This window comes from Mesoplodon bidens (assembly GCF_964165515.1).
Source record: "Mesoplodon bidens genome assembly, chromosome: 3".
NCBI lineage: Eukaryota > Metazoa > Chordata > Mammalia > Artiodactyla > Ziphiidae > Mesoplodon > Mesoplodon bidens.
In genome coordinates, this window is record NC_138178.1 from 61,399,667 (window position 1) to 61,423,055 (window position 23,389).

General features: G+C 43.6%; 2 protein-coding genes across 5 annotated transcripts in view; one reads left to right on the plus strand and one right to left on the minus strand.

Annotated features, from left to right (window-relative positions):
• Nucleotides 1-23,389, plus strand: part of BBS4 (Bardet-Biedl syndrome 4) — a 426,848-nt gene that overhangs the window by 45,100 nt on the left and 358,359 nt on the right. The window lies entirely within an intron of this gene.
• The window catches only part of PARP6 (poly(ADP-ribose) polymerase family member 6), a 28,208-nt gene continuing 11,587 nt past the window's right edge, over nucleotides 6,769-23,389 (minus strand). For 2 of the 4 annotated variants that reach the window (XR_014015341.1, XR_014015343.1), the window contains exons 11-22: nucleotides 23,251-23,304; nucleotides 21,360-21,455; nucleotides 20,965-21,057; nucleotides 19,608-19,733; nucleotides 18,281-18,346; nucleotides 17,270-17,337; nucleotides 15,937-15,985; nucleotides 15,594-15,706; nucleotides 14,758-14,830; nucleotides 8,194-8,273; nucleotides 7,738-7,801; nucleotides 7,497-7,566 (exon numbers count right to left, since the gene is read on the minus strand). Coding sequence is in view for 1 of the 4 variants with exons in the window: in XM_081228018.1 (XP_081084144.1) it covers nucleotides 7,036-7,138; nucleotides 7,482-7,566; nucleotides 7,738-7,801; nucleotides 8,194-8,273; nucleotides 13,979-14,048; nucleotides 14,758-14,830; nucleotides 15,594-15,706; nucleotides 15,937-15,985; nucleotides 17,270-17,337; nucleotides 18,281-18,346; nucleotides 19,608-19,733; nucleotides 20,965-21,057; nucleotides 21,360-21,455; nucleotides 23,251-23,304 (1,140 nt within the window). In the remaining 3 variants the exon portion in view is untranslated. Of the gene's footprint in view, nucleotides 7,139-7,481; nucleotides 7,567-7,737; nucleotides 7,802-8,193; nucleotides 8,274-13,978; nucleotides 14,049-14,757; nucleotides 14,831-15,593; nucleotides 15,707-15,936; nucleotides 15,986-17,269; nucleotides 17,338-18,280; nucleotides 18,347-19,607; nucleotides 19,734-20,964; nucleotides 21,058-21,359; nucleotides 21,456-23,250; nucleotides 23,305-23,389 lie in introns of those variants that run through there. The other 2 variants (XM_081228018.1, XR_014015342.1) reach the window with 2 other exon arrangements.

Here is a 23,389-nt window from a genome sequence, read left to right on the forward strand (position 1 = left end):
TCCCCGCCTCCCCCCGCCCGGGTGCCCGCCCCACTGCACACCCCGGAGACTGAGCCGAACCCGAGGTTCGCGAGCCCGAGATAGGATCAGAGGTGGGGAAGGATGGTGACTCGTGGGATGGTTGGCGGTCTGGGCCGTCTTCGGAGGGGCTCCGACACTGGAACGGGGTTAGGGAGAACCAGGGAGGGCGGAGTGTGCATGGAGCGGGAGCACGAGGCCCTTTTGTTCTTGGGGCTAGAACAAAGAAGGAAGTTGGGACCATGTGAATACTTAAGTAGGGGCTAGAGTCCTGCAGAGCGAGTGCCTGAGAGTAGAAAGTGAATAGAAGGTATTAGTATTTTTTGTATTTCCATCAGGAAATGTCACAACGTGAGAGCCCGTAATCTCTGCCGAAGTAAGCACTTTTGTTTCCAAGCTTGTGTATTTAAATCAATTATTGTTGCTTTTCCTACATTCTTCTCTAAGACATTTTCTGATTTCCCAGTAACTAGCCAATAACAAGTGATGACAGCAGTTATCAACGAAACAGCTGTTAACTCTTGCCATCTTTCAAGAGAGCAAGTTTTGAGAGCAGATACAATGTTGCCTCGTTAAAAATCGTGAATACGATTATCTTAGGTTCTTTCCTTTTCCTGGAAAATGAGACCAAAGGGTGTGACCTGCTCAGGCAGACACCCTGCCTGCAGCTGAATCACAGGCCTTCATTATGCTTTCCTGTTAGCTCAGATAAGCTGACAAGGAAAAAGTGACCACCTAAATTTGTTTGAGATAAAATATTTTAATTTCTTCTGTAAGTCCTTTCTGGTCCCCTTAGTTGTAGATAGGAAGTAAAAGCTTGGTTATTGAGGTGGTAAGAGCACATGAAGTTGCTGAGAGGAAAAAAAGCCATGCCTCACCAGGGAGAATCAGATTCCTCCCTATTCAGAGAAAGAGGGATGGCATAAATGGCCATCTCTGGCCCCTGAGCTAAACATGAACTAAGTACAGTGGTGAACAACACTGGAGGGGCAATATCTGGCCAATGCTGGACTATGTTGCATTTTAAAGATCTAAATCTATATATATTCCCATGATTGAAAAGCAACGTGTATTAAACTGAAGAGCTGATAGCAAACTACTGCTCTTCAGTTACAGATATTGATCATCCAATAGTTATAAAAATGCTGTCCGTGAAACTTTGGCAGAGACTAATCCACCATATTTTTGCTCACATTAGATGTATAGTGAAAATTTGTCACAGAGTTTAAGGTGGTTGTCATTACTTTGCTGAGAAGCATCATAGTACAGAAGCAAGTGTAGGTTCCATCATATTTAATTCCAATTCCACTCACTAGCCCTATGACCATATCCTGTAATTTAATGAGTCCATTTCCTTAAAAGTAAACTGAAGACAATTCTTGCTCCATAGGGTGAGGTTTGATCAGATGATGCTTGTGAATGAGTATAGCACACGGCCCAATAGGGGTTCTCTTTGAGAACTGACTAGTCCTGGAGGTGTTTCCTTATGACTAGTGCCAGAACATATTTCTCAATTCAAGTAACTCTGTTTGCCCTTCTCTGAGCCATCCTCCTGAATCAAATCTTCATTCCTCTGACCCAGCAACAAGTAACCCCAGGGCTACAGGAAACAGGGGAGGCTGAGGGAGGACACAGACTCCCCTGGAAGCTAGCTCCTCCTCCACGAGCCAGTCCTTTCACTGTGCTCATAGACCTGGCAGGATAGGAGAGGGGGCTGCTAGATTCACTGGACCGAGGTGTGAGTGAGGGTGTAGATTGCTGTGTTACCTGTTTGGATTTTCGACCACGGAATCACAGAATCTGTAGTTTAATGATTTAACTCTTGATGGTCATTTGGAGTCCCTGGAGAGGTAGCTTTGTCAGCAAACAATACCCCCCACCAAACCCTGCAGCCTAAAGACAAGCCTTGGCCCTGGCGAACAGGGTAAGGTTACAGGTTTTACCATTACGTGACCTCTTGGCCTCTGCCTGAAATAGCACTGTTACTTCTCTCAGGCCAATACAGTTTCCAGGGCAGCCCACTGGCCTGAATGTCAGATTTAGAAGTGCTTATCACTTTGGACTTCATATGCCCTTTCCAGAGCCAGACCAAGTAGACTGTAATTTCTTCTATGCCTTCCTTCAGATTCCCAAGGTCTCTTCAGGCCCACCAGAGTGGCAGAAAATCTTAATTCCAGAGTATCCCCCAGACAAATTGTGGAAGGAAGAGAAAGTTGGCCTTTTGGAGTTAGGGATAAAGAGAGAACAGGCTGTCTGTGGGGGAAAGGGAAAAATTCATGGAGGGGGAGACTTGGAGGGGTGGTTACCACAGAGATGGGTATGAGAAGCCCATTCCAGGGTAAAGGAACAGTAAAAAAATGTTTTCTGAATGCAGCTGTGAGGAAATGCCTCATCAGCACTTAGAAGGAGGGGAGATCTTGAGGAGTCCTTGTTCATTCCAGTGCAGGAAGTACTGCCTCAGCCAACATGGCCTCCAACAATTTTTCTCTAGCCCAGAATTGCTAGGGCTCACAGGACAAAGCCTCCTTAGGGTGGGTTAGTCCTATCCACCAAGCCACTCCTGTGGAGGCCTGTGCTCTCTCCTTTTTCCCTACAAGTGTAGCCAGAGCTCAGGCTCCCTAAGATGCAAGTGGAACTGTAAGCAGACCCTATTCCCCCAAAGTAATCCAGATTTAGAAGACCAAGAAAGGCATCAGCGGGAATTCCCTGGCGGTCCAGTGGTTAAGACCGCCCTTCCGCTGCAGGGGGCACAGGTTCGATCCCTGGCCGGGGAACTGAAGATCCCGCATGCTGTGGCCAAAAAATAAAATAAAATGAGAAGTTTTACCAAAAAAAAAGGAAAGAAAGGCATCAGCAAACAATAGATCAAATGCCCCCTTCCCCAGGAAGTCTTCCTACTACAGTTCAATCATAATCCGCATTTTCCTTGGCACCATACTTCTAGTCCCCACCTCCATGCTCACTGGCTACAAGTTAACCTGACCCACTTATCCTAGAAAGGACAGCTAGGCCAAAGGAGACTTTGGTCTCCTAGATAAAATAATTTTTGTAGGCAATACTTTAACTTAAAGGGTGACATCTTTGGGCTCCTTGCAGGGTGCCTCTGAAATATTTGTGGAAAAATCTATACAGTACTCCAGAGACCGATGCCCCTTCAAATGAACTATTTTATTCCCCCCCGCCTTCTGGGGGAGAAGGACCCGGAAGGAATTATGTGACCCCTGAAGCTTCCTCCCCGCCATTCCCAAATTGATCCCAGAAGCTGAGACATCATCCACCCAAACCTCCATCTCAGAATCCATCCTGTGAGAAGCTGGTAAGTAACCCAGTTATGACTCAGCATCAGACTCTTCCCTTCCTCTCCCCATTGGCCAGAATGAAAGGCAGAATCTAGCAGAAGGCTCCTCCCCTATGGATGGCCACATCCTCACCACAAACTGAGTCATGGCCACACCCTGCCTGGATGGAAAATTACCATGAGAGGTAAGGGGAAGGTTTAACTCCAGGAGTTTTAAGTTCTCAATCCAGAAATCACAGCCATCTACTCTCCACCTGGAACTAATTGAGGAAAACATTTTCCAGGCCCTATTTGCCCTAACAAAGCATGGCCAGGTCTAAATGAGTAAGGCTGCTTGAGCCCAGGACTATGTGAAAGGTACGAGGCCACTGTCAACCACTGTGTGTAGTATTTGTTGTCCTGGCTTCGGTGAAGGATGATGTCTTGCTCAGATCTGGCTTTCACAGGCTCCACCTCCCCACCTCCAAGGCAGCCAGGTCTGGGTGGGAGAAAGGGGCAATCCTCCTTCAACTCCCACTAGAGGCTGTAGGAGGATTCCCCTCCAGAAACTCAGGGCCCAGTACAATTTTCCTTGCAATGAAAGCATTCTTGTTATAGGAATGCTGCGGGTTTTATTAGATTTGTTTTACACAATACATGTTTTGAATTTTTTCAAATATGGTTATGTATGGCTTTCAAACTTCTCAGATTCGAAAAGTTCTGATGCTGTTATGTAGAACACTATAAAATGGTATATTTGATTTCATTACGATTTTATTAGCATTAAAAGACTACTATGCATATGCTATTAAAAAAAGTGATTCCCGGGGGCTTCCCTGGTGGTGCAGTGGTTGAGAGTCCGCCTGCCGATGCAGGGGACGCGGGTTCGTGCCCCGGTCCGGGAAGATCCCACATGCCGTGGAGCGGCTGGGCCCGTGAGCCATGGCCGCTGAGCCTGCGCGTCCGGAGCCTATGCTCCGCAACGGGAGAGGCCACAACAGTGAGAGGCCCGCGTACCGCAAAAAAAAAAAAAAAAAAAAAAAAGTGATTCCCATGAGGCAAGCTCAAGTTTTTTGAGTTTTTCTGGTAACACACACCATCTGTTCATCAATTCTCATTCCATCATTTGCTAGTACTTGCTATGTCAGATGCCACTGATAAAGAAAAACTGTAAGAAATGGTTAAAAATGAGAAAAGTCTATTACCAATTTCAGAAAATTGAGCAAAAATGTCATTATAACATTTGAGTAGCCAAGAACCTAGGTTCAATTCCTGGAACACCAGTGGAAGCAGTTTGAGAACCCCTGGGGAAGTAAAAGAGTTAAGAGCTCAGGCCCTGGAGTACAGCAACTCTGGTTAAAAACCCAGGATGGCCACTAACCAGTTGTGAGACCTTACCCACATTATTTAAGATCTCTTAAAAAAAACCACCATCTTCCATCTTTGTTGTCAGGATTAAATGAAAAAATATTTGTAAAGTTTGAAAGGCTATATAGCATAGAACCAGAATGGCAGCTCTGGAGTCTGGTTGCCTGTCAGTCACTAGCTGTGGAATATGGACAAATAACTTATCCTTTGTGCCTGTTTTCTCATCTACAAAATGGGAATAATGGCATATATTTCATAGGCTTGTTTTGAGAATTATATTAGTCAGTACAGGTAGAGAGCTTACAACAATACCAAGCACACAGTAAGCAAGCCAAGGTATTAGCAAATTATTAAGGTGCTTAGCATAATGCCCAGCACCTACCTAATAAGAACTAAAAAATGTTAGCTATCTCTGATACTGTACAGGTGAGCTGCAAGGGTCCTCCCACGAGGCAGGAATTTCAGTTAGGGTGGACTCCCTGATGGGTTCATTTACTTAGAGAAACTTCTCCTAGACCTGAAACCAGAATAGGAGAAGAGACTTGTAGAGTCAGAATGTAGCAGTCTTTATCAAGAAGGGGTAAAGGGGGCTTCCCTGGTGGTGCAGTGGTTAAGAATCCGCCTGCCAGTGCAGGGGACGCGGGTTCGAGCCCTGGTCCAGGAAGATCCCACATGCTGCAAAGCAACTAAGCTCGTGCGCCACAACTACCGAGCCTGCGCTCTAGAGCCTGCGTGCCTACAGCCCGTACTCTGCAACAAGAGAAGCCACTGCAATGAGAAGCCCACACACCATAATGAAGAGTAGCCCCCGCTCACGGCAACTAGAGAAAGCCCACGTGCAGCAACGAAGACCCAACGCAGCCAAAAATAAACAAATAAAATAATAAGTTAAAAAAAAGGGGGGTAAAGAAGTTTAAGAAACAGCTCCTAGGGGTATGGACCATTAAGAATGGTACTTCCATGTTAAGTTCAGGCTTTGTAGTCTTAACTACAAAGCAGGTAAGATACCCAGGCAAAGAAGGTTACCTCCAAGGTAGGATGAAGGTAATGAAAGACAACAGGTAGTCTAGCACAGGCTTTATAAATCAAGAAGCTGTAACAATTTTAAAAACCCTATACTTGGGCTTCCCTGGTGCTGCAGTGGTTGAGGGTCCGCCTTCCAATGCAGGGGACACGGGTTCGTGCCCTGGTCCAGAAAGATCCCACATGCCACGGAGCAGCTGGGCCCCTGAGCCATGGCCACTGAGCCTGCGCGTCCGGAGCCTGTGCTCTGCACCGGGAGAGGCCACAACAGTGAGAGGCCCGCGTACGGCAAAAACAAAAAACAAAACAAAAACACCCTATACGTAAAAGCCAGGCTTGTTTAATGCTTTTTGTAGTCTCTGTGCTTATATTCCTGTTTTCTTCATTAATAGTTCATAAAATATTTGGCAATATCCAACCTGTCTCTTAGAACTAACTTAGGGTTTTAGGTACACAGAGCACAGCCTAAAGGCCAGCAGAAGGTTGGCAGTGGGAATTTCAACAGGGAGATGGCTTTCACTGAAACAGTTAGTCTCCTCGAAACAGCTGTCTTCCCTCACACTGCTATCCTTGGAGAATCTGGATTTTGTTTCATTAAGGGAGGCTTTATTTCCTTAGGATCTCTTTATAGATTTCAACCTGCTTCCTGCACCTGCCAACTCTCCCCCCACCTCCCTTATCCCAAAGAAATAGCTGCAAGGAGGAGGAGAGTAGGGCCCAGCCCCCAAGACACAGAGCAAGGGAGAGCGGATAGGTTTTGTGCAGAAAGTAGAGGTCCTAAGGAAAGGAGATCTGAGCTGCTTTGGCCTCAGTGGTCCTTTTAAACCTTCAAGAAGAGTCACCAGTGGTATTCCATATCCTTCTCAGTTTGTGTCCTCTGCGTAAGTTTCCTTTATCTAATCCGTTGATTAAAATGTTGACAGATCCGTAGTATACTATACTAGATGGACTTAGCTTTGACTCCATCCAAGATAAATAGTCCCAACCCTCATGATATTCCACTCTCCCCACCCCCACCCCCATATGGGGGCTTGGGGCAGGTGCTGGGCCAAGGTTAGTCAGACCACAGTGATCATATCCAATCCACAGCACCTTCCATTTTATTGTTTTATTTACAAACAGGGTGAAGTCAACTGGGAAAATCGGGTAAGGAGTCAGTCTGGGCCATCCAAATGTGGAGTGGTTCTTGGGTCAGTCTCCACCATGAAGGCCGTCTCTTCTATCCTTTTCCTGCCCCTTGGTAATGGCCTCTTGATTCCTCAGGGCAGCCTCGGTTGCTGCTCCTGAGCCCTTTTATGAGGGCAGATGGATCCTGGGGGAACGGGGGTGGTACGAGGGCTGGGGCCCCCTCAGTTTGTGTAAACCTGAGTTCCGATCACACGCATGATTTCCTTCTGTATCTTGGGGTCCTGAGTATTAATGTTGGCATCGCCCACCTGACCATCCTCATATCTGCCAAAGATAGGGCAAGTGTGAGCATAAGAGGGAGAACAATACCAGAATAATGTCAGCCAGTGGAACTGCATTTGGAGGTGTGGCCATCCCATCCAAGAAGTCAAAACCCTTTCTTGATACTCTTTAGGGTGGAAGAGATTCAGCTTATCTGGTTTCCTCTAAACAGACCTTTATCTATACCCATCCCTATCCTCCAAGGGGAAAGTCCCAGTGCCAGCTCCACTCAGGTAGCCAGGGACAAGTCTCTGATAACAGAAACAGACTTTCCCAGTAGTCACATATCATTATGCTCCCACCCTCATTCCTCCAAGTAATTCCCAAGGAACCCTCCTAGACTTACACAAAGAAGAACCGTGTGCAGACATGGTCGGACACAGGGCACACCCAGATGTTCCCATGCTTCTGGAGGTCCTTAGATGTAATCACTGGGAAGAGAAGGGCCAGAAGTTACACATATAATGCTTGGGTCAGAGGGTCCAGGCAGGGAAGGGAAGATATGATGCTTCAACATCACCCTTAGCTGGATCATGTGCCAAAGTTGCACGAGAAATAAAGGTTGGGGACCCAGAAAAACAGGGACTGGGTGAGATACCTACCTTCACAAAGTGCTATACAGTTTAGATTCCGACTCTGCAGGAACCTTGACTGAATGGATCGGGTCTGGAAGAGGAGAGCAGAGCCAGGTAGATGGTTATAGCTTTCCCTAGAGAGGCTAGTTAGCTGGTAATGGTTGGGGATGGAGATTGGGATATCCAGCCACCCCCCTGAAATTTTTGCTTTCCATAATCAATCTGGATGAGTCCAGGCTTCCATCTTTACGTTTTCATGTCACTGGATTTAAACTCAGTCTCTGCTTTCATACTTATGACTGAGGCCACAGATGACTCTAGAAATGTGTTCATCTTAGAGCATATCTGATTCCTTCAAATGATCTTTAAACCACCTCCCACCACCACCTCCACCACCACCATTGTTTCCCCATCCATCTCTGTAGCCAAACTTATCCCAGAGGAAGGGTCCTGCCTCAGTGGAGCAATGGTAACTAATAATACCTGGGGGATGGTATTCATTCTGTTATATCTCTGGACCAGCTCGTCCTTGGAGGGCATCCTGTGCTGTCCTTTTCCCATTCCTGTCACAGAAAAACACACCAGTTCATTCACACATTCCTTAATCAAGTATTTAACGAGTGCCTACTATGTGCCAGGCACTGAGCTAGAGATGCTTGGTGATACAGCAGTGAATAAAGCAAACAGTGTATCTGCCGTCACAGAATTTCGTCTGATGGAGATTACAGGGAAGGAACAAATAATTACAACAGAGTATGGTAAGGGTTATGATGGGGAGAATATAGAGCACTGTGTGAGCCAGAGGAGGAGAACTAGCCTAGCCTTGGGGTTTGAAGAAGGCTTCCTGGTGACAGCTATGCTGAGAACTACAGGATTAGGAAGAGTTAGCTAAATGAAGAGGAAAGAAGTATTCTAGGCAGAGATAATAGGATATAAAAGGCCTGGAGGAAAAACAAAGCAGTGTGCCTTAGTTTGTAGCAGCTTAGTTGATGGCAAAGAAGTGGTGAGAGATGATGTGGAAGAGATAAGCTAGGATAAGATCAAGCAGGTCTAATAGGCCATGTTAAAGCAAATGGAGTTTATCCTGAGAACATCCGGGAATCACTGAAGGGTTCTAAGACAGGGAGTAACACAAGAAATGAGTCAGGAATGAGGGGCCTAGGAGAGCGGTGACATCAACACCTCGGGTCAAATGCCAGGCTGAGTGAAGTGACTGGAGAGGAAGCAAGCAGAGCAAGTCAGATCTGCTCTAGTTCAAAGTTACATAAAAAGCTCTGACCAGGGTCATTCAGAGAAAAGGGAGAAAGCACAGCAGTTAAGTGATGAATAATTTTCCACAGGTAACCACAACGGCAACTACCTTGAACAGTCCTGCTTCCTTCAGAAAGTCCTCCCAGACTTGAGGAAGAGGTGCCAATTCGCTCATTTTCACCCTATCTGAATCCATAAATCCTCCACCATCTTTGCCCCTCACTGAATAGCCCTGTTTATAACATTTATAGATTCATTCCGGAGTCTTCCTACTTAGATGTGCACAGTGCTTGTGTGCCCCTATTCCCAACTCTTTCTGGCCTATGATTAGGACTTCAGTCTCTGTATTCAGCTTTATCACAGGCCCAGCCTTATCACAGTCAGGGATGAGTCTGTGTATGAGACCATGAGACCCAAGAGGGAGACGGATGAAGATGGGAAATGATGCTATCATTGCAGGCCATAAGCAGGGCACTCATCTCACCAGTCCACCCTGGAACTTTCTATTATTACTAACTCCACTCTGCTGCAAGTCTTGGCTTTGTGATAGCCATGGTATAGAAGTAGGGATGAAAGCCACTGGACTGACATTCCTCACTGCTCAGGCTGTCAATTCATCATGCACTCACACTGAAGCCCCATGACAGATTTATTGCCTGAAAAAAATTTAGGGCAGTGAGAGCCTCAAGACTTGAATTGCCAATTTCTTTCTCCTACAGGACACCCACCACCCCTCTGTTTACAACTTCTCCATTAGCCTTAACTAGGTTTAGCTCTGCATCCAAACATGATGATTTTCTCAGCCTGGGTATTTCAGTGCATGGTTCTGAGTGAAATTCCCATTTAGGTTCTATCCCAGATGTTGAGAGAACAATCTGATTTCTATGGCTGGTCTTAGAGCTGGCCCTTATGATATAATCCAAATCTTGTCCCATCCCAATCCTGTTGCACAATGTCCTGACCGTAATGACCCAATCATCTTCTGTCAGTTTCCCTGAGACCAGACACCCTGAGAACCTGGAGGCCAGAATAATCCGTGGATGCTGTGTCCAGGGTATACACCTGTGAGAAGCTTCTAAGCACAACTAAACACATAGATGGAGTTTACCATCTCCTTTCCCACTGTCCCTCATTTTAACCTGCTCACTATGGCCAAGTCATTAGAGGCTCAGCTAGTCAAATGAATGCTCTCTATTTACACTGACCCCCAGAGGGCACCCAATGTCACTAGGCTACAGATACCCTGAGGAAAAATAGAGAAAACCAGAGCAGAGAGGGGTGGAAGGAAACAAACAAAGACAGAGTTGGCCAAATGCTGGAGTTAACTAAAATAACTCGGACATTTACACACATCTCACCCAGCATCAGAGACTCTCACATATCTATGGGGCCCTCAGACTCAGTCATTCAAGCAAACCCTACCCTGTGAGTCCAATATAATGATAAGAACACTGGCCTAGAAGTTAGGAAAACTGGATTCCAGTCCTAACTCTGCTACTTAGATCTGTGTGACCCTAAGAAAGTCATTTAACTTTTCTGTGTATCTACTTTCTTACCTGTAAAGTAATAAGAGATTGGACAAGATAACCTATAACTCCAGTAGTAAAAGCATAAGGTATTTTGTATCTATAATCAAATCGACCTTCGGAGGGAGAAAGATGGTGCCGTATGATGTTTTTATGTTATCAGTACATGAAGAAGAAAGTTAAGAAGTCAATAGAGGACTTCCCTGGTGGCGCAGTGGTTGAGAGTCCGCCTGCCGCTGCAGGGGACACGGGTTCATGCCCTGGTCCGGGAAGATCCCAAATGCCGTGGAGCAGCTAGGCTCGTGAGCCATGCCCACTGGGCCTGCGCGTCCGGAGCCTGTGCTCCACAACGGGAGACGCCACAACAGTGAGAGGCCCACGTACAGCAAAAAAAAAAAAAAAAAAAAAAAAAAAAGAAAGAAGTCAATAGAGATTCCTGGCTCCATCTAATAACTAAAGGTATTCAGGCACTCAGTAATAAAGGCCAATGGGAGAGGAGAGAGGGAGAGAACAGGGAGAAAACAGACAAGAAGAAAGAATTTTGTGGGCACTAAAAGCCAGGAGGATCTCACTACTTAGAATAAGAGCTTAATTAGAGGGAGGCTCAGGCTGGGACAAAGATAAAAATTGTGGAACCTAGACAAAGCCAAAAGACTACCCTGAACCCACCCTGACTGTGGACCCCAGGCACACAGAACAAGATTCATTCACACATTCAATAAATATATATTCACTGGGCCCTTACCCTTCTTGGATTAATCATAACCTTTGGTTCACAACACACTATCATTTATTTAATAGGACAATGAATACCTACAGACCTAAGAATGAAATCCAAGAACTAAAACATTACCAGTGACTTACATCTAAGTGCTCCTAACTCTATCCCAACTATCTGCCTCCACTTGGGAGATATCCACTATCCCAAAATTTGAGTTATTTTTTCCTTAGTTTTATCACGCACACACTAAATAATTTTAATGTTTCTATCTATCTATCTATCTATCTATCTATTTATTTATTTATTTATTGCCTGCGTTGGGTCTTCGTTGCCGTGTGTGGGCTTCTCATTGCAGTGGCTTCCTTGTTGCAGAGCACAAGCTCTAAACGCACAGTCTTCAGCAGTTGTGGCTTGTGGGCTCTAGAGTGCAGGCTCAGTAGCTGTAGTGCATGGGCTTAGCTGCTCTGCGGCATGTGGGATCTTCCTGGACCAGGGCTCGAACCCGTGTCCCCTGCATTGGCAGGCAGATTCTTAACCACTGCACCACCAGGTAAGTCCTAATTTTAATTCTTGAGCAACATAAAAAAGGCATTATACAGTAGTCCTCTGGGCTTGCCTTTTTTTTTTTCACTCAACTATTATTTACTCAACATTTTTCCCATGTTGCTGAATGCCACTGTTGGTTCATTTTCATTGATAATAATCCATTGTGAGAATATATTAAAATTTATCCATTCTCCTGATGATGAGCACTTGGGTTGTTTCTAAGATTTGCTGTTGCAAACAATATTACTCTGAACATTCATGTACACACCTTTGGGTGCACATATGCAGAAATGAAAATGCTGGGTCACAGGGATAAAATTTCTCAGCTTTATGAAATTTAACACCAAATGTTTTCCAAAGTGGTTGTACCAATTTATATTCCCGTAAGTGATAAAACAGATCCTGCTTATCTGCAACCTCTGGTACAATCAGAGGTATTATCAGATTTTTAAATTTTTGCCAGTCCACATAGATGCTACATGGTAAGTCATATGGTCTTGCTTTTACTTCCTTGATTAACAGAGGATGAGCAGCTGCTTATATTTTTTGGTCATTTCTTCAGTGAGATGCCTGTTCATGTTGTTTGCCTTTTTATTGGGGGGGGGGTTGTCTTTTTGTTATTTGTAAGAATTTTTAAAATGCATCTTTATTACTAATCTTTTATAGTTGTGTTACAAATGTCCTCTGGTTTGTAACTTGCATTTTCACTTTCTTAAGGTGTCTTCTGATGAACAGAAGCTTTTCGTTTTAATAAAGTCAAATTTACCAATCTTTTATGATTTGTAATTCCATCTTTTTCTATTCTCTGGGTGATTTTGTTTAAGATTGGGATAATTTGTTCTTTGAAAGTGTGACTTAAGACTCACTTGTAAAATTATCTGGGTTTAACAGAAACTAACACACCATTGTAAAGCAATTATACTCCAATAAAGATGTTTAAAAAAATTTATCTGGTTTTGGTAAGTTTTTTGTTTTGTTTTGTTGTGGCAAATTTGAAACTACTATTTCAATGTCTTTTACAATTTTAGAGCTATTCAGGCTATTTCTTCTTGAATCAGTTTTGTTAAGTTATATTTTTCTAGGGATTTATCAGTTTTGACAGTCTTCAAATCACTGGCATAAAGTTGACAGAATTCTTCTATTAGCTTTTAAAATTTTGCTATATCTATAGTTGTGTTCCCTTTTTCATTCATAATATTATTTAATTGTGCTCTTTTTCTTCTTAATCAATCTACACAGGTTTATCTGTTTTGTTAGTTCTTTAAAAGAATCATCTTTTGGCTTTTTTGAGCCTATCTATTGTACCTGTTTTTATTTCACTGATTTTGGTTCTTACCTATATTAACTTCTTTCTTCTACTTTGTTTGGTTTATTCTGTCATTAGAGACTTTTCTAGTTCTGTTATTCTGGAACTAAGTGTTATCTTTATAACAGTTACAATTAATGGAGAATACTAAATAGTAATTTATAAAAATCTAGCACTGGCCCCTTCATATGGTAGACATGCAACTATATGGTGGCTCACTTTTATATAGAGACTATACAGAACAAGAACAAAAGACTGAAAAGGAACTCAGACATAAACTTGAAACAATGAGAGAGCTAAGTCAGATTCATTTTCTGAGCTGGACAAAGCTGAACTCATCTCCTGACTAGAATCTGGACACTGTTTATGCCTTATCTTTGGAATAAAATGCTTCCTCTTGCATTCAACGTGACTAATACAATAGTGTATAATTATACATAGTTTAAACTTTAAAAGGTGGTTGACAAGGAGGAGAACAATGTCTTCAGAAATGTAAGCCAGTGGAGGGGGCTCAAGCCTTCATGTGCATTCATATATAAACTCACATGCACGTATGGTGTGCACACACACAATCTATAATGACAGGCTAATGCCAACACCAAAAATGTGTTCTCCAAAGAGCCTAGTTTCATTTCCCAGTTATTCCTTAACCCACTCCCAGGACCAAGGCCCCACAATGAATAAAACCATCCCCATGGAGAAGAGGATACCTAAGGGAAAGGGAGATAGTTGGCCTCAACTTGCAAAGAATCTAAATTCCTAATGAGAGAAAACAGAGAAAGATTATGTATCCATGATTGGGGAGAGAGCTGACACAGACCAAGTGTCCATGATGAAAGAGGAGACAGCATAGGATTATGTATTCACAAAACGGATGCAATGTAAATAGAGTCAATGTGACCAAAGATTATTTCTTACCTGAGTATCCAAAGGAAATACTGGAGATGGGGCTCAGGTAGATGCCTTTGCCATAGGCTGCTCCATGCAGCTTGCAGGGAAACACCAGGATGAGCAATATGAGCCTGGGCCCACCCATGGCTGTGTATTAGGCAGCCACAAGGCTTATCCAGCCCCCTGTCCCTCCATTTAATCTTCTCACTGGCTCAGATAACTTTAGGCACCTACTCTTGAAAAGCTGATTGGCTGAAAAGTGGATGCAAGTTAACCCCTTTGCCTGTGAAATAGTACATATTGATGCCTTGGAGAGTGAGGAGTGCATTGAGTCTGTCCCTCAGAAGCCATGCTCCTGTCCCTAGGCCTTGGTATATATGCAGATCCCCACCCTCCAAAAAAGGAATACAGAACAGGCAGTCAGGAGGAGGAACAATAACTATTCCTTGGAGTCTTGCAGGGCAAAGAAAAAAGTCTCCTATATCAACTCTCTGAATGAACAGTCACATATATTGAAAAGTTCTAACAAGTTAATTTATCACAGTGGCTGCGATCAGCAATTTATTATTTCTGCCTACAGATACATTCCCATTCCTAAAAACACCAAAAAACACAGCCTAGGGTCAAAATACAACAGCCACATTCATTCTATACATATAGTTTCAACTTCCTCCCTAGGGAAGCCTCACGGGAGACTAGGTTTGAGGACACTGAGGCAAAAACAGTTAAGTACTGTAGAGTAGACTTCAAAACTGAGTGGGGCAGGGAGGGGGGTGGAGAGAAAGGGAAAAGGGGCACAGCCTCACCTGCAGCTTGGTGTAGGATGCATTGACCAGCCCATTGCGCAGGATCGAATGCCAGTTCTCAATGTGGGACCCACTGTAAGGCAGGGTAGAATATATGTCTCCTCATGGAATGAGGTTCCCAGGAGCACTTCCAAGACTGCCACTCCCACCCATTCTCACACTCACAGGACATAAAGATGGACACAAATAAACCTAGCAATGGATGTGCACATGGATATAGCCATAGGCATGCAAGATGTGTGTGTGTGTGGCTAACCCTTACATCTTAATATCCAGTCTCCTCTTCTCTTCCACGCTTCAAACAGTCCCATCCTAAATCCTCAACTGCTGGTTCAATATTTTCATTTGCCTATTATCCTGATATCTCAAATTAAACAAATTCATCTCAAACTCAACAAGATTATCACTGATCCCGAATATGGCTTCCAGTAATGACTTCACATCTCTTTTAAGGAAAGGGTACCACCAATCCCTTTAAGTTACCTTTAATCTCTCTTTTTCTCTCTCTCCTCTCACAACTGGGCATAAATTGCTCATTTCCTTCAAAGTAGCTTTCAAATCTATCCCTGCTAATCTGTTCCTTCAACCACATCTTTTTATAAGTAAATGTCATTTCTCCTCAATTACATCACAAGTAGCTTGAGAGTAAAGACTGTATCTTATGTATCTTTATCCTCTACAGCACCTACCACAATAGCATGTAGTATCTGTTGACTGATTGGTTGATGGACATAGATAACACAAACTCATATGCCTCAAGTGAACTTGCCTTCCCATCCCTCTACATTATTTCTGCCTTATCCAGCACCCATCCCCAGCCCCGCCCCACTCCTCACTGGAAGGCAAAGGTGCTGCCATAGAGCTTCTTGGCGGTCCGGAACCGAGCCTCCTTGGCGGGAGGGCTGCTCAGCAGGAGGAACTGGTGTGAGGTGTGCATGAACTTCAGCTGCTGCCCAGGGTGGGGGTGGGGTCAGGAAAACAGAGCAGAAATGGAGATCAGGGAGGGAAGGGAGCAAATTAGGCTTGCACTGACCCCAAAGAAAGGAAATATGCGTAGGCCCAAAGACTACTGAGACAAGCCCAACCAGGCAGGTCTAGGACCAATTCAGTTAGCTGGTTTGGAGCCCCTCCCTGCCCCTCACCAGAAATTTAGTGTTTAGAGGGAGAATGGTCACTTACCCTGCTGAGAGGTAGTTTGACAATGTGTGACCTGTTACTAGAGATGATCCTAGGACAAAACAGAGAAAAAACAAAAAGGATAGAATTAGTGTGTGGTTAGGCCGTCCTGAACAAAGTAGCAGCCTTGCTCTGCCCCTGGGAGAACAAGCAAGGATTCCAGGGCTGTTTGAGTCCATGACACTATCTGGATATTCCTGTGGGTGGTAATGTTTGTGTATAAAAATGTAAAAGCGAAGTTACTGACCAGGGACCAGCAAGTTACTGGGTAGTTAAACACAATGGATGAAAGAAAGAGAGGGGTGGGAGGTGGGCTGCTACATCTAGGGAGAGAAAAGGATAGAACAAAAGGTCAGCACAAGAGGTCAGCTACCAAAAAAAGTTAGAAAGGTGGGGTCTGTATTAGGATGTTGACAACTTACACTTGGGATTTAGAAATTTAGAACTGGGGCTCAGGAGCCATCCTGCCTGAGCTCAAAGGAAGGCTGAAGGCTCTCAGAGATGAGGGGAATGGAAAGTTATTGTTTGAGCTGCAGAAAAAAAACAGAAGAAACTAGAACAAACTTCCTGAGGGTTTGGGGACAGACTGGGCCATATGTAGGCTGAACTTAGAGGACAGGAGAGAACAAAGGCATAAACTGTTGAGGGCTCAGCAAGGGAGTATTATCTCTTATAGGGGACATGGTTTTTTCCTTTTGTGCTTCACTCATGTACCTGTGATGCCATCCTGGATGGTCTATGCCTGGTCATTCCTCATACTAAGAGGGAGCATGTTGAATTGAGAAAGTACTAATGTCAAAGGCTGACTAGACAGAGGGAAGTAAGCTAGAAGGGGAAAGCTATGTCAGGAAAAGAGAAGAGAAATCAAATCAGGGAGGGAGGGCAAGGGGTGGAGGGAAATAGAGAAAGGTCAGAACCCTTGCTAGGAGAAGGGAGTAATAATAGTGCTTCAAGGCTCTGGACAGTCAACATCAACAGGGAAGGGCCTGAGATATGGAAAGGGCGTAGAAGAGGGAGACAGACTTCTCTGCATGCATAGAAACCCTAACTGAAATGAAGTGTTAATTCCTACATGCAAGCAGCACTCAAAAACCTATTGGGAAATAAGAAACACCTAAAGAGAACTTGAGACATCACATTAGAATTTGTGGGCTCTTTGTAGGATCTGAGTTCCTGTCAAGGGCCGATGTATCAGTAAAACCCAAGAAAGAGCAGCCATAATATCTATAACCTTGGGAAGGATGCTGAAACCACCTCTAAGAGAAGGTGTAGGCTCCATGTCTGATACTATGCCCCATTCCCCCACCCACCAAAGGATGAACCATTCTACTCATACCACTGCAGAAGAGGATGGGCCAGGGGATCCAGCTTGTCCATCTGCTTCTTGATTTCCAGATATGAGCCCTGTAAGACAATGGCCATAAGGTTATCTCCCAGGAGAGATAGGAGCCCTCCCACTTTCCACAGACTATTAGGACCCAGGGCAAGGTAGGCACTGAAGACCACACCAAACCAAGAGGAGATGGGGTTCCCACCCTCAAGGACCCCAGTCAGGTTGGGAAGACTCATAAATAAATATGAAAATGACTGAAAATGCTTACAAAACAACATGCAGGTGGGTCTCCCTCATTTTATGCAATTCCTACAGCCCTAAAAAGTTGATTATAAATCAAAACAAATAAATAAATAAAATCAATGTCCCAGAAAGATTAGGCTAAGGAATCCTGTGATAAAACTTTACATAAAACATAAGAGTCCCTCTGACAAGTAAATCATCCCTCCTGGGTGTATGTTATGTGTTAATCTGAACTGTGATATATAGGATTTGCTGAGAAGAGGCCCACCTGTAAATGTGAGTACAAATGAATGTCTATTCATGCAGAGATTGCAGACGAGGGGTGGGGAAGTCTGGTGAGAGACAGCCTTGAGTCAAAGGATGGTCACTGCTCCATGTGGCTGCCCCACCCCTAGAAGGATAGAAGATGTAGGCCCCTGGGTCTAGTCCCTTACCTCCAAGCCCCCCTCCTCACCCTCCCAACCCTGGACAGAGGTCTTTCCCTCACTTCTCTAATGCCCTAAGAATTATGGAAAAAACATTAAATAGGAACAACTTGTGAAGGAATCAGCAGCAAAGGTAAAGGTTGAGAGAGACATAAGGAGTGAGAAATAGGAGTAACAGAGCTAACAAAACAGAGGACAAAGACTGGGAAGGCTAAAGAGGGAAAACTAAAGAGAATACAGTGAGGGACTTGAGTAGCATCTCTACATCTTCACTCCACTTGCATGAATTTCAAACAGAACAGGGCACTTGAGTGGGCAGGCAGGGGAAAGGCAGAGGGCAGAATACCTGGGTCATCTCCCGGATGGACATCACACTATCCAGAGCTTTCTGAAGTCGCTCATAATTCTTCTTCTGTGGGGAATCAATGGGAAGAGAAGAACCAGATGAACAAAAGTGGAGGAGATATGATAAAAAGGAGGGCCAGATGTACACAAGAATTCTAGGCCCCAGGGAAACAGCATAGTATGTCATGTTAAGAACACAGATTTAATGTCAAAAAGTTCTAGAACCACATGCTAGTTTTTTTTTTACCAGCTGAGAATAATAGGGTAAGTTACTTAACCTCTTAGAACCTCAGTATCCCTGTATGTAAGTGATGATAAAAATTCCCACTACCCTCAGAGAGATGACCTGAAGATTAAATAATGTATGTAAAGAACCTGGTATAGTGCCTGATACATAGCAATGAAAGTAATAGTGAAGCACTGTGCTGGGTACTTGTGATGGTTAATTTTGTCAATCATCAATTGTGTTAATTTGGGCCATGGGTGTGTCTGGGTGTGGCTGTGAATGTGTTTCTAGAGGAGATTAACCTTTGAATAGCAGACTGAGTAAAGGAGACTGCCATCCCTATTCAGGTGGGACTCATCTAATCAGCTGAAGGCCTGAATAGAACAAAACAGCTGGGTAAGAGGGAACTTCTCCAGCCTGACTGCCTGGAGCTGGGACACTGGTCTTTTCCTACTTTCAGACTGGAACTGAAAAATCAGCTCTTCTTGGATCTCGAGCCTGCTGGATTTTGGATTGGAACTTACACCATCAGTTCTCCTGAATCTCCAGCTTGCCCACTACAGATCCTGGTACTTCTCAGCCTTCATAATCACATGAGCCAATTCCTTACAATAAATTTCTTTCTCTGAACATCTCCTATTGGTTCTGTTTCTCTAGAGAAACCTAACTTATACAATATTTTATATATATTATCTCCCATTTTTATAACAGTAGATATTATCTCCTTTTTATAGATAAGGAAATTGAGGTTCAGAAAGGTTAAGTGATTTGCCTAACACCATTCAGCTAGGGAGTAGCAGAACCTCAAATGGAATCAAGGTCTGTCTGGCTCCAAAGTCTGTATTATTCCCTATCATAACACAACTAATATTAATCGTTCTCCCCTTCTTCTGAGAAACTCAGAAGTTATTATTTATCTTATATTATTAGTTATGTTTAGTTATTTATTCACTAAAACGGCTAAAGCAAGAGTTCCCAAGAAACAAGTGCTCCATTTCTTCTGTCTCCTTATTCCAAGCTATTGGAATGACAGCCCAAAGTCTTCCACTGTCTTTTACCACCTCTGTTCCTGAGTCCTGATTTTTTTCCCAAACAACTATACCTTAGGATTAAAGGCCAGAGTCTTGGGATCAGTGGGGTCCACCACAGAGGGATAAGGCTCAAAGATGATGCTCTTTCTAGGGGACTCCAAAGCTGCCCTACACATGGCCACCAGCAGATCCACCACCTTAAGAGAAAGGAGACAAAGGGGGCAAAAGCTAAATGATTTCCCAGTGCTGGGAGTCACACAGTACCCAGCATAGTTCTACCTTCTAGAGGTTCTCAGCATTTCTCTTTTTTTTTTTTTTTTTTTTTTTTTGCGGTACACGGGTCTCTCACTGTTGTGGCCTCTCCCATTGTGGAGCACAGGCTCCGGACATGTAGGCCCAGCATCCATGGCTCACGGGCCTAGCCGCTCCACAGCATGTGGGATCTTCCCGGACCGGGGCATGAGCCCATGTCCCCTGCATCGGCAGGCGGACTCCCAACCACTGCGCCACCAGGGAAGCCCAGCATTTCTCTTTTTAAAAGCAAATATGAGGGGTGGAAGAGGGATGGATTTGGAGTTTGGGATTAGCAGATGCGAACTATTATATATGGAATGAATAAACAACAAGGTCCTACTGTATAGCACAGGGAACTATATTCAATATCCTCTGATAAACCATAATGGAAAAGAATTATGAAAATGGATGTATATATATGTATAACTGAATCACTTTGCTCTAAAGCAGAAACTAACACATTATAAATCAACTATATTTTAATAAAATTTAAAAAAGACAAATGTTTATGATTCTTCCATTAGAAAATATAACCTCATTATAAAAATTCAAGAACAATGTTTAAAAGGGTGATTAAAAAAAGAGGAAAATCATCCCCTTGCCCCCAAATCTCACTCCTCACAAATAACTACTGCTAAGTTTGATGTATATTCTTCCAGATATTTTCCCTACAGAAACTGTTATTTTATTATATAGGCAATAAAAAAAAGCATTGTATTATACATACTGTTTTCTTTTTTATATATGCTACAATTTTCTATCCAAAAATTTCTACTGCAAAGGACATACCATCATTCTTTAACTGGACCCTGTACAGAGGGGCTTGTATCCATTTTTTTTTTTTAACTATTATGAACAATACTAGGGAATTCCCTGGAGGTCCAGTGGTTAGGACTCTGCGCTTTCACTGCCCAGGGCACAGGTTCAAATCCTGGTCGGGGAACTAAGATCCTGTAAGCCACGTGGCGCAGCCAAAAAATAAATAAGTAAAATATTTTTAAAAACCCACAATACTATAGTGAACATCCTTTCATAGGAAAGCATTTCTGGAGATTAAATTCCAAGCACTGAAACTGCTGTGTTCCCCAGCCTTTCTTGATCCCAATTCCCCAGCAGCTTTTCCCTCCCCCATACCTCTGCTCCAGTGGCCACCTCCTCTGCAGCTCCGGACATGACTCCCAAGGTGTAGAAGGAGAAAACGCACAGTTCACGAGTACAGACGGCTGGCTGAATGGACATATTAAAGAGATGGTGGTGGCAGGAGGTGTCCAATAAGAAGGTATCATGGTGCAAGAGGGGTGCCTGACCTCAGACAACTCTAGATTGATATTCACATATCCTCATCTTTCCAAACAGGACTGCTGAGATTTGCTTTCTGAGAAAAACAATTATTTCTAGAGTCTCAAGGAGTGTGGACAGAATTCTACCTTTACCATAGATCCAGGAAGAAAGGGAAAATGAAGAGATGAGGAATTAAGGGGCCTCAGCTAAGGGTGCAAGAAAGAGGGTCACGAAATAGAGGCATGTACCTTGAGCATGGACCCATTCTGGAAGACATGCTGCTCATCACACACCACGCAGTACTCATTCAATGTTGGAATCCTCTGCTCTGCATATTTCATGATCTGAGGAGAGAAGAGACTCTACTTATCTTTTGGAAGCACAAACCCAGATGTAGGAAATAATCTGAACTTCTTTTCCAGTTACCTTCCTACCTCCCAGCCCTGTGCCTAAGGTAGAATCTGTTCTTGGATCCTGCACTTAGTTAAACTGATAGCCTAACTCTAGAGCTAAGACTATATAGTATAATAAAAATAAGACCAGCCATGGTAGAAGACCTGGGTTAAGATTCCCCCCTCTACTACTTAATACCATATATAACTTTGGGCAAGTCAATTAACCTGAGCCTTGGTTTCTTCATTTACAAAATGGACATTATTCACCTCACAAAGGTACTGAGAGTAAAAAGATGATTTCTGTGAAAGTATTTTATAAACAAGTACTAATCAAACTATTAACATTAGTTGTAGTAATTACCGATTGCCCCCATGTGACAAGTGAGTATTCAGTTCATGATCAGATGCCTGAGAAGCCATTTTAACTACCTAGAACAATCAGCCTGTAAACTGATCAAGACAATAGATAAAACTCTGTGCTGGGAAGACAGCACAAATCCAGAGTTCATGCAGCAATATCCTAAAGTATTTTTTATACACTCTGTCTTAACATGGCTTTTGCGACCATGTACACTTTGTGTATAAATCAAATTGTTCCCATTTCACAAACTTTTGGGATGGTAAATGGACATGCAAGGGCTTTTATTCATTCATTTAATGCAGATTTATTGAATGCCTACTATGCACCTAGCTCAGTGAAAGGTCTCCTTGATTATTCAATAACATAAAAGACTGTCTTCTCAGACCCCGTACTCCAACAGAGAAGATGTGGTATGTACACAAATTAATTACAATTCAAGGCAGCATATGGTTCCTGACACATCAGTGCCATATAAAACAAAAAACATCAAAAGAGTTCAATGAGAGGAGACAGACACACTTCCAGCTAATACATTTCAAGTAACAGAGAAGATTTTATGGAAAAGCTGGCATCTGAGACTTGACTGCAATAGGCAGATATAGTGAGAAAGGTCAGTGGAGGGAATGACATGAACAAAGATAATGGAGATGCAAAAGTGAAACCATGGGGCATCCCTGGTGGCACAGTGGTTAAGAATCCACCTGCCAATGCAGGGGACATGGGTTCGAGCCCTGCTCCAGGAAGACCCCACATGCCGCGGAGCAACTAAGCCCGTGCACCACAACTACTGAGCCTGTGCTCTAGAGCCCACAAGCCATAACTACTGAGCCCGAGTGCCACAACTACGGAAGCCGGCACACCACAACGAAGAGTAGCCCCTGCTCGCTGCAACTAGAGAAAAGCCCATGCACAGAAACAAAGACCCAAGGCAGCCAAAAATAAAAATAAATAAATTTAAAGAAAAAAAGTGAAACCATGTCTGGAAAATAAAGAGGGTTTAAAAAGAAGCAAATGACCAGAAGCGGCTAAGCAGTGAAAGTTTGTGAGGAAAAGTGAAGCCCACTTGAGCAAGGAGGTGCGGGATCATAAGAAACTCAGTGTCAATCCTTCTCTCATCTTGGCACCAGCGCACTTAAAATCTGTAATGTCTCATTTGGCACTTGATCGTAAGTGGTCTATAAACATTGTCTTCCCAATAATGCTATAAGCTTCTTGACGGTGGGAACTATGCCTTCTTTTCTCCTATCCACACAACACTCAGTATAGTTCTGGAAGCAGAACAATTCAGGAAATGTTTGCTAACTGACTGAAGAGCTGGGAGATGTTAGGGGATCAGATGGGTCAGAAAACAGGGGAAAGGATTTGGAATGAACCTTTGATTACCTGGACAAGGAATCCATATTCCAGAGTGGGGATGTTTTTGCAGTGACCACTGACCTGATGAGAGGAAAAAGATAGACTCCGTGAACCTCCTATGAAGCTGGTGACTAGGAAGACCTCACTCACACCCACCACCTAAAAT